Here is a 17,156-nt window from a genome sequence, read left to right as displayed (position 1 = left end):
CCCATATATACTACCCAGAGCTGTGAGACAGACAAAAAGGGAAAAAAAGAATCAACTACCATTTCATAAAATGATGCGGATTAGTGAAAAGCCAGATCACAAAAGAAGAGGGAGAAAAAGATCCTGTCTCTCTTTAGAACCAGCTACAACCAGTCCTTTCCCCAGCTGTCCCCAAAGCACACCATTATTATGAGCAAATACCTTCCCAATCAGCTATCTGAGAGGTGTCACATCCATTTAAAAAAAAAAATGTTCAACTCTCCTTCAAAGCAAGAATTCTTTGAAGAATCCTCCTACCTACTCTCCCACCCCCACCCCAAATAAAACCAAGTGAGTGGTTTATTTTTATTTTTATTTTTTTTTTGAGTCAGAGTCTCACTCTGTCTCCAGGATGGAGTGCCGTGGCGCAATCTCAGCTCACCACAAACTCTGCCTCCCGGGTTCAAGCGAGTCCCCTTGCCTCAGCCTCCCGAATAGCTGGGACTACAGGCGCGCACCACCGTGCCCGGCTAATTTTTTATATTTTAGTAGAGATGGGGCTTCACCATGTTGGCCAGGACGGTCTCGATCTCCTGATCTCGTGATCCGCCTGCCTCAGCCTCCCAAAGTGCTGAAATTACAGGCGTGAGCCACCGCGCCTGGTCGAGTAATTTATTCTTTTACAACAGCTTCAAAAAATAAAATGGACAGCACATTTACCTGTACAAAAACTGAGCTAAAATCAAACAAGAGACACATATATATAAATGTCAGTAGTGGAACGACCCACCCTTTTTACTTGCAAAGGATGAACAGAAAGCTACTATATTTCTGTAGGACATTTACAAAGAGTTATCTTCACCTTGAGAAGAAACTGAATAAAAATAAATGTCCACTATTAAGACAATAATAATTGCAAACATATAAGATAGTTTATTCTGTGTCCAGCACTATACTAATTTATCCTTAAATCCCTGTGTGGTAGATATTACTCTTAACTCTATTTTACAGAAGAAACTGAGGCTTACAGAGGTTAAACAGGCAGCCCAAGATCACACTGAATTCAAACCCAGACCTACATAACACCAAGTACTACTGCTCCATTTCATTATAACTAATAACAAAATCACTTTTGTCAAAAATGTTTCCTACTCAGAACTAACTTATTGGATAAAATTCACATTAATTCCTTCACAGCAATGTGAATATTCTTAACACTACTGCTGAACTGTACACTTGGGAAGGGTTGAAATTTTTTTTATATATACAAAAAAATTAGCTGGGTATGGTGGCACACACCTGTAGTCCTAGCTACTCAGGAGGCTGAGGCAGGAGAATCGCTTGAACCCAAGAGGTGAAGGTTGCAGTGAGTACAGATCGCACCACTGCACTCCAGCCTGGGCAACAGAGTAAAACTCTGTCTCCAAAAAAAAAGAAAAAAAGAAAAAAAAATTATTTCTAGCTCTGTGTACCACAAAACATCTTTGCCATTCATAACAATAGGGAAAAAGATATTCTCCTGTTAAATTTGGTGGTTATTGTCTGCACTTCCTTCAACTTTGCTGTCAACTGAACTGGTCAGGACAAACAGCTATCTATGTACTGGACAGCTATCTATGTATTAGACAAACTACGGCTACAGACCAAATCCAACCTACTTATTTTTGTACCACCCATGAGCTTAAGTATGGTTTTTACATTTTTAAATGGCTGGAAAAAAATCAAAAACAATATTTCATGACATATGAAAACTATATGAAATTTAAATTTCAGTGTCTACAAATAATATTTTATTGGAACACAGCATAACAAAATTCACATTAAGTCTATGTCAGGTGACTGGCAACCAAGATTTTCACGTGAACGAAAGATAAAAGTCATGAGACCTATTCGCTGACCTATAAGATATAATTCAGTCTTCTAGTTTCTCAAGCCTAGATCCACATTAAGAAATTCCTTAATACTGAGAGAAAACCAATTCACTGCCCAGCCTTACCAACTTTGGGGTCCAAAACCAAGCCTCCAGCATAAGCTGCTTTCTTACGCCCTTTCTTGTATTTATTGGTATCTCCATCAATTTCTTCATCTTCATCTCCCTAATATCAAATGGAAAGATAACTTCACCAGCCAGCAACTAATTAACTAATGTAAAATTTTGATGATTCTCTCTTTTCCAATTGCAGGACTTAGTTCTAAAAAACATTTCAGTTAGTGGTCCTATCTGTTGGGAAAGACAGTTATTGTAATATGTTTACGAATCCAAATGAATCCCAAGCATAGTAATTTCTTAAACAAATACTATATCCTGAGTTAACAAATATGAAAATTCTATTTTTATGTGTTTTTGAATTTACAGAATTTCATATTTTTAAATCAATGAATACTGAAAAATACCACTTTTCATATTATATAAAATTTGAGATTATAAAACAGCCCTCTTAAAATCACTACTCTAACATTCGTGATGTAAAAACATAAAATACTTCATGTAGGTATTATCATTATCCCTATTATTAATATGGACACCATAAAACAAGTACATCCATATACTGAAAATCCATTCCTAAGTAGTTTATTACTGGCCAACATTCAATACCTCAGCAGAAGTTAAAGTCCTCTAAATGAATATTCCCTATACCAATTTTGATAATGTACATTAAAAAACAAGCAAATATGAGAACCTGAATCAAATTCTAACATTCAATTCCCATTTCTGAATTAATTAATATCAGTGCTAATAAAACAGTAGCTAAACTAAGTTTTAGTTCCAAAGTGATGGAGGCTACTTCAGAAACCTGACTGTGGGTGACCTTGGTCATACTAGTACAGAAAAATGCAACATAAAAATAAAGGCTCATAGGTTTAAGAAAATAAAAAGTTTAACTGGCATTTATCTTTGGATAGGGCTGAGGTGCCAGAACACATTCCATGTATGGTTACCCATCAGAGAGGTCTAATGCTTCCCTCAAAGAATTTCACATTTCACAAATAATTTTGTCTGCACAAAGTGTATTTTCCTTTTACAAAGTGGAAAAGGAAATGACCACACAAAAACAAGGGAATAAACTTGACACAAGGGATTAGCTATTTTGAAAGCAGATGTTATCACAGAAAAAAAGGCTATCTAGGTATTAAAAGGGGGGGGGGGGGTTAAGAGAAAACAAAATACTACACAGTTTTGGACCCACCAGTTTTTGCTGAGGCTTTCTGAAAATCTGCTTGTCAGGCACAATATAGTTGTTTTCGTAAAATGCATGAAGCAACAAGAACTCGTTACGCTCGGATCGTCCACCCATCAGCGTCCTGGACTATTAAATGGAATTTATTTTTTAAATTTGAGCTCAAAACCACAACTAACAAAAGCAACTTTGAGTCAGTAAGTTTAGTCACAGCACCTCCTTCAAAACTATTCCTAATAATGGCCTGCTTTTTTTTAAAAAAAAAAGGTACTAAATTATTCCTAACGTTTTCTTTAAGCATTATAGTTAAAGGAGACAAAGAGAGCTTAAAATATTGACAACTTGGCTATTTATTTACTCCCAAATGGACCATTCCACTAAAAAGACACATCCAGATGTTAGAGAGATGATCCGTATGTTCACCCAAATTTCAACACACTGCACCTGGCATTCCTCCCCTTCTCCCAACCAGTTCTTCCTTTTACAAAAGAAATCCAGCTTTCAGAATCCAAGTTACTCATTTTATAAGCATGCATTTAGACTCATTATCATATAACAACTACCCGAAGCAAACACTGAATCCAACAGGAAATGCTTTTTCCCCCTTTCTAAGTTAAATTTACCATAATGTTCCCAGCGATGTTAGTGATCTGCAATGCTAATGGAAGAACATTTAGCTCACACATGATCTGCAAAATGAACTTGGCATCTTTCCAGGTGTGTTCCAACAGGTATAACAGTTGAGAAGATTCACTGTACAGAAAAGTAAGAATGAAACAGAATCAAGTAATTAAAAGAAACAATGCCTATAATCAGAACTTCACAAAATATTATAAGGAATTCTGGGTGTAAGTAAATTCAGAGCAACAGCACCTTGGCTTCAGAAACAATTTAAAATAAGGTCAGTATGTAACTAGGAATTCACTCATACCACTGATCCCAATGCTTTTCTCCAAAACACACACACACACACACACACACACACACACACACACACACACACACACACACAAAATCCCATAAGGAAAAACTGAAGTAATATAATAACTACAAGCCTGAAAACTACCTAAATCCTTTCATTCATTCCATCCAGTGAGTATGTATTGCATGCTTACTATATGCCAGGCATTGGCTGTGACCAAAACAAACAAAACTTCCTATCCTCCTGGAGCTTATGTCCTCATGGGGGAGACAGAGTATTAAAAAAAACAAAGAAATTAAGTATATAGTATGTTATATAATGTTAAAAGTTAAGCAACGGGAATATTAAGTATCAGAAGCAGAGACTGAAATTTTTGTTAGGAAACAGTGGAAGATTTTACTGAGAATGAAGATCTTGAAGAGGTGAGGGAGCAAGCCTTATGGAAAGAGCATTCCAGGCAGACAGGATAGCACACTCAAAAGTCCTGAGCTGCGTGCAAATCTGACAGTTCCAGGACTAGGAAAGAGGCCAATATGGCTAGATCAGAGAGAATGATGGAAAGAGCAGTACGAGATAAGGACAGAGTTAACGACATAGAGACACATTGTAAAGGACCTTGTAAGTAAAAATAAGGACTTTAGTTTTTACTCTGAATGAAACAGAGAGTCAATGGAAGATTCTGAGCAGAGTATCACATCTGACTTGATTTTAGCAGGATAACTCTGATTCTGGATTGAGAATCGACCACAAGGGGGTAAGAGCAAAAGTAAGGGGATAGGCATATAAACCCAGTAATCCAGGGGAAAGAGGATAGCAGCTTGGACAGGATGGGTCCAATGCAGTTGAAAAGAAGTGGTCAGACTTAGATCTATTTAGAAGATAGAACTGATAGGATACCCTGATGCATCTACTGTGGGATATCAGACAGAGGAATTAAAGATGCCTCAGAGGTGTGGGGCTAAGTAAGACTATGGAAGTTTCCAGTGATAATGGAAAAAATACACCTATTAATTTAGTAAGGAAAGACTATAGGAAGAACCTAGGATAGAAGATCAGAGCTCAATTTTGAACAAGCTGGGAGTTCACATTAGATATCAAGTAAAATAGGTAAAACAGATACACTGAGTCTGGAATTTAGGGAGGTCTAACCTGAAGATACACAGGTGGGAAGCACAGCCATCCCATGGTATTTAAATTCCTAAGACTCAATGAGATCACCTAGAGAGGGAACAAAGTCAGAAAAGAGAAGTCCAAGAAAGAACTCAGGAAGAATTAGCAGGAATGAATGAGAGATGGCCAGAGGAGTAGGAGGAAGAAATAAGCAAGCAATACCTCTAACTTAATGATTGCTCAGTTTTTATATTTCTAAAATAACTACCCTAATTCCTGAATAAATGAATTAAGAGTAGAAATCTAAATCCAAACTACTGTTAGGAAACATCAAGATAGTGTTAACACAGGTGAGGGAGACGGAGATAAACTGATCAATTACAATAATTCAAGAGGTAAACTAGTTCAAATTATGAAAGTAGTGGAGACAATTTCCCCTCTACAACACCACTGGCTCATGTCCCTCCAGACTAAGGATAGTACTAGTAGTGTCCTGCTGTTGTTAATTTCAAGACAGATGAATTCTGAAGAATCTAGGATCATACCTGTACATATTTTGTATATTTTCCATTGGGATTACAACCCTTTCAGTTTTTAGAATCTGCTGAACAAGTTCAGACAGATGGTAGCTTTTACAACGAATCAATTCCTTTGCTGAAATTTCCACATCACAGATCATTCGACCACAGGTAGCATTTCTTTCACCAAATCCACTCCGGCCCTACGAGATGGGAACAAAAAGCAAATTTCACGAAAGAGCAGACACTGAGAACATTTCTTTCTAACCTATTTTGAAGCTGGCCCAAAATTATGATGAAACTCTCATTCTTCCATTTATCAATCAAATATTTTTGAACATTTACTATGTATCTGACATTATTCTAGGCACTCAGGATACAGCAGTGATCAAAACAGAAAGGATTCCTGGCCTCATTTGAAATGTATAATAAAAAACAGACACCATAAACAAGAAATTATATAGTTCTAGGAGGTAACAAGTAGATGGAAAATGGGAAAACAGCAGGGTGAGGGGTACAAGGAATACAGGGGGACTGCCATCTTAAATAGGGTAATGGGGTATACCTCACTGAGAAGATGCCACATAAAGAAAATCTTGAAGGGGGTAAAAAGCTAAGCAAGTGTTCAGATGAAGTGCTAATAACAACTCTACCACCTTAAAGATATGAATAAGAAAAGAAGCAAGAGCAGTGGCCCCAACTTTGATCTGTAGTGGCAGAATCCTCTAGAGAACATTACGAAAAAGGTACAGATTCCTAACTTATCTGATGAGGCAACATGTCCATTTTATTTATAAGCTTTAAGTAAAATAAGATTTCAAGCACTGAGCAGTATCAGGTTTAGGAAGAAGGTGCTTCATACAAAAACTGCCAAAACCTCCATACATGAAGCAAGCAGGCAGAATGAAAAGTACACATTGGCTTTAAGAGTCACCCAGGCCTGGGTTCAAATCTCAGTTCTTCCCCTTACTAGTTACATGATCCAGAACAAGTTACGTTACCCCTATGAGACTGTCTATAAAATAAAACTGGAGTTGTCATGAGAGGTAACTAACACAGAAAGCACTTAGTTTATTGCCTTCTTTTTTCCTTTTTTTTTTTATTACAAGATATCAGCAAGCAATATCGCGTTCTTATACAACCAACATCAACTCCCTTCCATTCATTCTTCCCATTTTCTTCCTAAATGATAGCACTCAACGATTTCTGAACCATGCAACCTTGCCCTAAGGGCTATCACTTCAGGAATGACAAAGTGAAGGTAACATGTATGGGCTGTCTTTGTTCACTATCCCTAGATTCTAACCGATGATTTTAAAAACTACCAGAGGCTTTTACAAATAAAATGCTGAATTCAAAGGAAAAGATGTTTAGTGCCAAAGTTAAAATGTACTGAAGTTCCCATAACAAGATAACCAATTCCTTTTTTAAAAAGTATAGTGTGTTCCTTGGTAGCTATCCCAAATTAAAATAAATAGATAAATAAGATTTTGAAAATTATTATTACCCCAAGCTTTGGCATGTTGGATCGCTTCAGTCGACCTATCTTGGACCAGTGAGGAGCTTTGCACACATTAATTCTCTGCAGTAGTACTTCCAGTTCAAACCCATAAATATTATGACCCTAGTCAGAAAAAGAAGGCAGCTGATAATGTTATAACAAATGCAAATTAGAGGATTTATCTTCATACGCACAGAATTTCTTTGCCCTTTCTTTTTCTAGTCTCTAATTGAAGACATGATGCACTTACCTCCGATTGGGGGTCCTTTCTTCTTCAGGAATTTATTCATCAGCAGCACTCATTAGCCTTGACATTAACAAGGCTGCTAAGCAGATTGCTGGAATAAACTTTATTTCATCCTAATTGATGCAAGGCTCATATGATGTCTTTTAATTTGCAGCTCATGCCTTACGGTCTCGGAGGAAAATGCAAATTTAATGTCCCATACTTTTCATATGATCGGTAAAAGCTAAATTCAAATAATTCCATTTTGCTTCCTTAAAAACACAGAACCTGCCTGGTGTTGTATGACAGTTTATGTAAGACTTCTTCGAAAACTCAGGAACTGCATTTAGCTTCTTTTTAAAAATTGAGTTCAAACACTACTGATTTAGACCCATAATTGATACGCAACAAGATAAATATATAATACCACTAAATAGTTCAAATAAGAAACTTGTTAAAAACGAAGAAACAAAACTATATAGAGTAGAAATTATCTCAAAAATGCAACTAGATTTTTCATTTCCGTAATTTCCAACACGTGAACATGATTCACTTTCCCATGTTTATCAAAAATTAGATGAAGTTTAAAATAATTCACATCAATAAATATACTTGTTATTAAACTTAATTAAAAATATATACCACTACTTAGAGTAGTCAAAATCATAGAAACAAAAAGTAGAATGGTGGTTGCCAGGGGCCGGGGAATGGGAAGTTAATGAGTACAGCGTTTCAGTTTTACAAAATGAAAAGAGTTACAGAGATGGATCGTGGTGATGGTTGTATAACATTATGAGTGTAGTTAATACCATTGAACTGTATACTATAAAATGGTCAACATAGTTAATTTTATATGTATTTTACCACTAGATATTTATAGCAGTTTTGCTTATTAAATTAGAAGACCCAAAGGCCTTGAGGAAGTCTCACTTACAAATTACAATACCTAGAATCAGGGACCCATATTCATGTCAGAATTCCATCTTACATCTAGATTTCTCACGCATAGACTTGGCTCTAACACCTGAAGCCAGGCCAGGTTTCCCAGGCTTCATGGCATCTCCTTGGGGTCCAAGAAACTGTTGTTATTGGAGGCTGACTGAGGGCCTGGTGCTGAGACAGAATGTCACAGTCCAACACTGTGGACAGAATCTTTTTGGAACTTTAAAGATAGGTCTTGAAATATCATAAGGGAAGTGGGTGCAGAGATATCGCTTCCTATCCACAGGAACTCAGGATGCTAGCTATACAGTTGCCAGATAAGGTATCCAAGAGTAAAAATGAATGTAGGGAAGAATACGGCAAACACTTTTGCAAGACTTTAATGTACCCAAATTACCCATATCACATCCAAAATATAGGCATTTATAGCCTACATTCCTCTGAAAAAACAAAAACAATATGATTGATCCATTAGCCCAGAAAAAAGACAAATGAAGGAATTCCATATTCTACAAACTAGAAAGGCCAGAGGATATATAAAACAAAATGTTGCCTTATGACTCTCAGGAATTGGGGCAAAAAATAGCTCAATGAATTATTAGCTCAAGCTATCTAGTGGGGACATACTGGATCGTCAAGAGAAAAATCAATTCCGAGCCCTGAGTTTTCAAAGGAATATGTCATAGAGATCCACTGAACTCATACAATTAAAATACTTAGTTTTGTGATTTGCACCAAACCAAGGGAATTAATAAACTCCTGTGACCACTATACAACTACTAAGTCAATATTTTGGCGATAACTCCATTTGTACATGTTTACTTACTTATGTGCTGGTCTCTAAGCATAAATAGCCAGACAATCCTTAACTTCAACAATAAGTCATAGGTTGCTTTTATACCAGAGAAAAAAAAAACTATCTTGCAGTGGGCTTGCTATTTTTTTCTCCTATTAGCAGCAATTCCCACCAGTCCACAGGATCATTTTACTCTGAAAAGATTATTTGCTGCTCAAAAGCACCAATAAAGTCACACTGAAAAGAACTAAGAAATGAAGAGCTTCCCCACAACATGATCAAACATCTACTCACCACAATGATATCAGGATCAATTTTGTGAACTTTTGCAAGGAAAAAACCTAGCAGTGTTCTTTCTGTTGCGGCAACCTCAACCTTCACATTCTGTTAGATAAAAACACACCAGTCACTGACGACTTTTTACTGTCTGCAAGTACTGTATCTTGGCTTCTTGTTTAACTATGGTAAGATTTCTTAGGGTTAAAAGAAACCATCCATTTCAAAACTAAATGTAGCAATGAAATTCCTGATTGTAGGTTTCATAGTAATAATTTCAAAGTCTCTGAGGAGCTCATTCTAGTAATAAGCATGTGAATAAAGCAAAATTTTAAGTGCTGAGCAACATAAAATATAGAAATGTCCCTCCACAGGGACATGCTTGTGCATCTGGACACATTTAGAGCATATGAATCAGAGTACCTATCAAAAACATTACTTTCCTATATAATCCCTGGTAGACTTCACTGTTTATGTATTTACTGGGCAAAGAAATCCCAAGGATTGTATAAAATAATCCCAAATGGTAAGATGAGAACTGATAAATAAGAAACTAGACTAAAAACAAACATATTTAAGAATTATAAGTGGCTGGGCGCAGTGGCTCACACCTGTAATCCCAGCACTTTGGGAGGCCGAGACGGGTGGATCACCTAAGGTCAGGAGTTCGAGACCAGCCTGACCAACATGGTGAAACCCTGCCTCTACTAAAAATACAAAATTAGCCGGGCATGGTGGCACGTGCCTGTAATCCCAGCTACTTGGGAGGCTGAAGCAGGAAAATCGCTTGAAACCGGGAGGCGGAGGTTGTAGTGAGAGGAGATTGTGCCATTGCACTCCAGCCTAGGCAACAAGAGCAAAACTCCGTCTCAAAAAATAAAAATTAAAATAAAAAGAATTACAAGTGTTTTAAGTATAAACAAAACCTATCTTCACACAAAAGGCTCCTATTTGGATTACTGAATATAAATCATGTATTCAAAAGATCCACTCATTAAAAATCTCTAAAAATGGAAGTTGATGGTTATATGTTTTCTACAACTAGGTCAGTTAAAAAATGTCAGTTTGGCTGGGCACAGTGGCTCACACCTGTAATTCCAGCACTTTGGGAGGCTGAGGTGGGTGAATCACTTGAGGTCAGGAGCTTGAGACCATCCTGGTCAATATGGTGAAACCCTGTCTCTACTAAAAATACAAAAATTAGCTGGGCGTGGTGCCACGAGCCTGTAATCCCAGCTACTCAGGAGGCTGAGGCACGAGAATCCCTTGAACTAGGGAGTGGAGGCTGCAGTGAGCCAATATCACGCCAATGCACTCCAGCCTGGGCAACAAAGCGGGACTCCGTCTCAAAAAAAAAGTCGGTTTGACTCTAATGGAATTTTCCTAGGTCATTTTACCTGGTTAGGTAATTCACGGCACTTCACAAATAATAGCCTAATCTAACAGTACCTCCCAACTACTGGACTTCCCAAGCCAATTAAATAAAATAAGTAGAACCTGACAAGGTTGCTTACTTTTGTCAGGTGAAGACATTAAAAAACAAAACAAACCTAAAAACGTATCAATATCATCACTTCGTAAAAGAAACAACATACAATCCATAAAAGAAAATTCTTTTAATTGAATACATTTACCTTTGTGAAAAATTCACTACATTATACTACGTCCCACTCCTCCCCATTTTATTAAGGACCCATGAAAACTTCTTCATGGAGCATGGAGCACGCTGGAATTTAGAGATCACTGATCCATTTTGGCCAACCCCATGTCAACTTTGTCAATACATGGCCCTTTAACATCCACAGTATTCCCAACTTCATTTGGCTTCCCTCAAGCTGGGGAGGGACTCTACCCAACACCTTCCCAAAACAGGAATCATATGATCATGCATTTTAGAGAAGCTTCTAATTAAGCTATTGGAGGGGGGTTTAAGTACAATACAGTACAGAATCCCATTATTTTCAGGTAGTAAAACATTTAAACATTGTTAAATAATGCTTCTAGGTGTATGTCTAATACATTTTAATGGGTCGATGTCATAGTCCAATCTGGCAGGAATGAATCTAATAAAATATAAAACACCTTTTTTCTACTAGTCCATACCACCCCCTTTTTCTTTCTCGCTCCAAACAAACAGGTGCTTCATATAATGAGCACTTTACCTTTTTCTCAATGACTTCTTTGAAAGCATATGGAAAAATACAGTCCTTTGGTTTAGACACCACTGTAAAAAGGAAAAAAAATAAAGATTCCAACACCCATCTTAGTCTAATTTCAGGTAATCATATAGTACATGTTTCCAAACGAAACTGTCTTAAATATATTCCCCCCAACCCTAAAGAATTAGGAGGGTCATCAAATACTTCCACTGGTCATGCTGATGACCTCAAAAGAATAGTCAAGCACAGAACCCTAAGTCCCTGCAGTTGTTAAAACTGCTTTGATGAAACATTTGCTATCTATCCACTGAAGTCAGAATGGAAGATTTTAGCAGTCTTCCTCAAAGGAAATCCCACCACCACCAATGCCCCAAGCAACATACAGTGGAGAAACTCAGTTCAGCCTTCTCAAAAGGTAAAATTGACCAAAGCTTCCCCTATTACACACTGTAAGTTCCTTACCATACACAACAGCTGTTCACATAGTGACGTACATAGAGGAAGTGAATAAATGCGTGTTGAAATGAGCTCATGATTGCTCTCTTCTACATATTTTCCAGGCTATTCTCATCACCATTTTGTTCCATGTGTTCCACCCACTCAAGGGGGAAAACTTCACAACAATCATATCTCATACTCCCTTCTCTGCATGTTTTAGTCCTACTTTCCTAATACCCAAGAAAACCAGACGAGAGGCTGGCCAAGTTAATCTCTGCTTCTGGGCTGAAAAAGATCCCAGGAAATATAATAGGTCAATGGTATTATTCCCTTTTTTAAAAAACAGCAAAATGCTTAGGTAACTGGCCAAGCTCTCAACATGGAATATATCAGAATCCTCCTTGGAGACTGACTCATAAAACACACATGCAGAACTTGGTGGAATTGTTTCATCCATTGAATTTTATGCATAGCACAACCCAACTCCAATTGTTATTACTATAACTCCTCCCAAATAGGTAAATATTTATTCCTTGGCATCTTGCCTCATCACACAGAAAACTTTGATCAAGCTTCTATGATAGGCTATTGGAATGACATCAGAAAATAGTTAAAGTCTAATTTTGACCCAGGAAAAAACTACTCAACCTCAGTAGAGCAACCATTGAAACAAAAAAAAAGATGTCAAATAGACTCCAGACTTCTGCTCCTAGAAAAAAAAAATGAACCAGCTGAATAGGAGGCAACCAACCCAATAAAACTTAGTTTCCATGGCAAAAAAACAAAAAAAAACAAAACCCTCTTTAACGATATGCACTATTCTTGAAAACAATTTTTGAAAAACAAGTTACTGATCCAATAGCTGGAGAAAAAATAAGGAAATTCAAATCAAGCTGTTAGTAAGCCAGCTTAAAAAAAAATACATACCACAGAAGTGTGACTGAAAGGGAGGCTTTGGGGCTGCTTTATCCAATGCAAAACTGTGATGGACCAAAGCTGCCATAGCAATAATCTGCAAAGAAAGGAGGAAAAAACCCACTTACCAGACCGCTACTATACATTCTGCATTCTCACCAAAATCACCAAGAATATTTAAAGATACACATTTAAACACATATGAAAACTTTGGCCAGGCGTGGTGGCTCATGCCTGTAATTCCAGCACTCTGAGAGGCTGAGGCGGGTGGACCACTTGAGGTCAGGAGTTCAGGACGAGCCTGGCCAACATGGTAAAACCCCGTCTCTACTAAAAATACAGTACTTAGCTGGGCATGGTGGCGTGCACCTGTAATCCCAGCTACTCGGGAGACTGAGGCAGGAGAATCACTTGAACCCAAGAGGCAGAGGTTGTAGTGAACTGAGATCGCGCCACTGCGCTCCAGCATGGGTGACAGAGTGAGACTCTGTCTCGAAAAATAATAAATACTTTAAACTTTTTATTATAAAAATATGTAAACACATTAAAAATAGACAAAATTAACTCCTGTATAGCCATCATCCAGTTTCAATTATCAACTCATCTATAACCCTACCTACTTCCTTCCTCTCTCTAGATTATTTTGAAGCAAAACCCAAACCCATCATTTTATCTGGGAAGATTTCAGCATCAATCTCTAAAACTGGGTTTCTCAATCATGGAGCTATTAACACCTTGGGCCAAATAATTCTTTGTTGTGGGGGCTGTCCTGTGCTCTGTATGATGTTAGCAGCATCCCCAGCATCTCCCTACTAGTTGCCAGTATTACCATTCCCAGACCCCCTGAGTTGTGATAACCAAAAATGTCTCTAGACATTGTTAAATGTCCCCTTAGAGGCAAAATCTCACCCAGCTGATAACCACCACCACTCTGAAAGATAAGAAGTTTGAAAAATATAATCACAATACAATTATCTCACCTAATACAATTACATGAATAGTAATTTCTTAAAATCATTAATTATCCAGGCAGAATTTAAATTTTCATATTTTCCAATTATCTCAATTTTATTTACCACACAAGGACCATACTTTGTAATGGTTGATATGTAAAACTACAGGTACAACCCTATCCCATCTGTCATTCCCCTATAATTTACTTGCTAAAGAAACTAGGCTGTTTGTCCTAGAGAGTGCCCCATAGTATGGATTCCACTACTTGTGTCCCAACAGTGTCACTTAACTTGTTTTTCTGTCTCCATACTGCCTATAAATTCATAGTTAGGTCTAAAAGCTTGATCAAAATCAGGTTCAATTCTGGGGCAAGAATACTTTAGAGGCGCTGATTACTTCTATCCAAAGGCACAGGCACATAATGTCTGCTCATCTCTACCTTAGAGATATAAGTACCCACTGGTGATCACTTCCTAGATCCATTATTTCACCGGCAATTACAAAGTGGTACTATTCCATTTATCTTTCATTTATTAGCTGGAAACCGTCTATGAAGAGAAACTTCCCCTCATCAATTATTTGGTTGCCTGAGGTATAGCATGTGTTCAGAAAAGTCAAAAACCTTCATTCAATCCCTTTATCAGTTTTCAAAATAATGAGTTGGTTCCCTAGCTTCCTTCAGAAGTGATCAGTGTGGTGTCATTGCAGACAATATCATTATGAACTCATGGATCTGATGTGTTGCAATCTGTTCAACTTATTCTTACCCCCACATTGTCCCATCTTTGTTCAGTAGAAGACTCTTCAAGTTGATTCCTGAGTCCTTTTGACATATCTTCAGTAGATTTTAATACTGTCATTGCTTTCTGGTATAATAAGATGTTCCAGACTTATCCTGGACATTTCCTTCCCTGAATCTGCCATTACTCCAGAGCGCCCAATTTCCTTTTATTAGAAAATGGGGTTGGGCATGGTAGCTCACGCCTGTAATCCCAGCACTTTGGGAGGCCAAGGTGGGCAGATCACTTAAGGTCAGGAGTTTGGGACTAGCCTGGCCAACATGGTGAAACTCCGTCTCTACTAAAAATATAAAAATTAGCTGGGCATGTGGTGACGCACACCTGTAATTCCAGTTACTCAGGAAGCTGAGGCAGGAGAATCACTTGAACCCGGGAGACAGAGGTTGCAGTGAGCGGAGATCACATCACTGTACTCCACTCCAGCCTAGGCAACAGAGCAAGACTCCATCTCAAAAAAAGAAAAAAAAAGAAAAGAAAATGGAATGTGGAAACCTCATTCTGGACACTAGAGGTGGACACTTTCTTAAAATTTTAACTAACTACTAATTAAACTTCTCCCAAACACTTAACTATGAACTATGGCCGTCTACAGTATTAACTATTATTAAAAGATCACGCCGGGTGCAGTGGCTCACACCTGTAATTCCAGCACTTTGGGAGGCTGGGGTGGGCAGATCACTTGAGGTCAGGGGTTCAAGACCAGCCTGGGCAACATGGTGAAACCCCGCCTCTGCTAAAAATTAACCAGGTGTAGTGGCCCGCACCTGTAATCCCAGTTACTCAGGAGGCTGAGGCAGGAGAATCACTGGAACCTGGGAGGCAGAGGCCACAGTAAGCTGAGACTATGTCACTGCACTCCAGCCTGGGCAACAGAGTAAGACTCTGTCTCAAAAAAAAAGAAAAAAAAAAAAAAAGATCAAAACACATACTAAAAAAAAAATCAGAAAATACTGAAAATACTGACAAAATGCTGTTAAAAAAGATCCCTATCAATGTCAAAAGGACTTAGGAAGTTAAAACATAACAACAAAAATAAATAAATAAATAAAGCATCAGTCACGACTGCATGTAATATAGGTCCCAACTTCCTACTAGGACAACTGGCAATTAAAGAGAAAGAAGCATTTATCCTGTCTTTCCTGTGTAAACCCTTATAGCATAACCAAACAATACTGGCTAAAGAAAAAAATTTAATTTTATAGAAAAATTTAAAAACCATGGACAGAATTTTTAAAAATCACCATTTTACGACTTCTAATGAAATTAACTAATTCCAGCAAAAATGACTAATAAATGAAGCCATTAGCTCAGTGGTTCTCAACTGGGGGTAATTTTATACACACATACACATCCCCTGACCCTGAGACATCTGATGATGTGTTTGTAGGCATTTTTTGGTTGTCACAACTAGAGGGGACGGATGCTACTGGCATCTAGAAAGTAAAGACCAGGGATGCTGTTAAACATCCTACAATGCCCAGGACAGTACCCCACAAAAGAATTATCCGGCCCAAAATACCTGTAGTGTCAAAGTTAAAAAACCTTAGATGAAAAACTAATGGAGAATTACAATAGTTATCATTCATTCAACCGCTAATCAGACACAGACTCACTAATAGCAGGTTATTTTTTTCCACTGATCCCAGCCTTTGTCAACTAATAGCAGCTTAACCAGACATTGTGTCTTCTGATATGATGCAATATGAAGTACACTGCATCACCTATAAAGCATTTTGGCTAAAAAAGTTGAACCTGAATCTAATTTGATCCTTTAGAGCTCACTTATAGTATGCGGAAATATGAAGGATAAGGCAGGGTCAGCACACTTTTTCTTTCAAGAGCCAGACAGTAAATATTTTAGGCTTTGCAGGCCTAAATATGGTCACTGTTACTACTCAATTCTGCTGTCATAGTGCAAAAGCAGCTGTAGACATGCTGTCTTCCAATGAAATTTGACTTGCACAAATAGGTAGCAGGCTGGATTTGGCTCACAGACAATTGATTGCCTGCCAACCCCTGGTATAGAGGAAAAGTCCAATGACACTACAACAAAGCAAATAAATAGAGAAAATGGGATATTCTACAAGACAACCAACAATGATTCTTTAATTATTCAATGTCATTAAAAAAACTGGAGAGTAGGAGTGAGTTCTTCCTGTTTAAAAGAGATTCAAGAGGCACATAGATTAAATACCATCTGCGAATCTTGTGTGAATCCTGATTCAAACAAACTGAGTTTTAAAAGGCATCTTGAGAGACAGAGTCATGTAAGTATGGACTGGGTATTTTAGATTATACCAAGGAGTCACTGTTAATGTTATTAGGTGTGCTAATGGTATTATATAATAACACATTTTGAGAGAAGCATACCAAGGTTCACAGGGAAAATGACACAATGTCTGAGACTAGCTTTAAAATACTTCAAGAAGAAAAAAAGGAGA

General features: G+C 37.6%; 1 protein-coding gene and 1 non-coding gene across 5 annotated transcripts in view; both read right to left on the bottom strand.

The window, feature by feature from the left end:
- The window catches only part of POLA1 (DNA polymerase alpha 1, catalytic subunit), a 297,808-nt gene that overhangs the window by 247,059 nt on the left and 33,593 nt on the right, over positions 1-17,156 (bottom strand). For all 4 annotated transcript variants that reach the window (XM_031005766.2, XM_031005765.2, XM_055376410.1 and 1 more), the window contains exons 16-23: positions 12,974-13,058; positions 11,612-11,673; positions 9,468-9,557; positions 7,216-7,332; positions 5,736-5,911; positions 3,782-3,911; positions 3,168-3,287; positions 1,976-2,075 (exon numbers count right to left, since the gene is read on the bottom strand). In XM_031005766.2, the coding sequence (XP_030861626.1) occupies positions 1,976-2,075; positions 3,168-3,287; positions 3,782-3,911; positions 5,736-5,911; positions 7,216-7,332; positions 9,468-9,557; positions 11,612-11,673; positions 12,974-13,058 (880 nt within the window). The remainder of the gene's footprint in view (positions 1-1,975; positions 2,076-3,167; positions 3,288-3,781; positions 3,912-5,735; positions 5,912-7,215; positions 7,333-9,467; positions 9,558-11,611; positions 11,674-12,973; positions 13,059-17,156) is intronic.
- LOC115932541 (small Cajal body-specific RNA 24) lies at positions 745-874 on the bottom strand. Its single transcript, XR_004068809.1, has one exon.

This window comes from Gorilla gorilla, chromosome X (assembly GCF_029281585.2).
Source record: "Gorilla gorilla gorilla isolate KB3781 chromosome X, NHGRI_mGorGor1-v2.1_pri, whole genome shotgun sequence".
NCBI lineage: Eukaryota > Metazoa > Chordata > Mammalia > Primates > Hominidae > Gorilla > Gorilla gorilla.
Note: the sequence above shows the minus strand (reverse complement) of the source record. Positions and strands in the feature narration are given on the sequence as shown.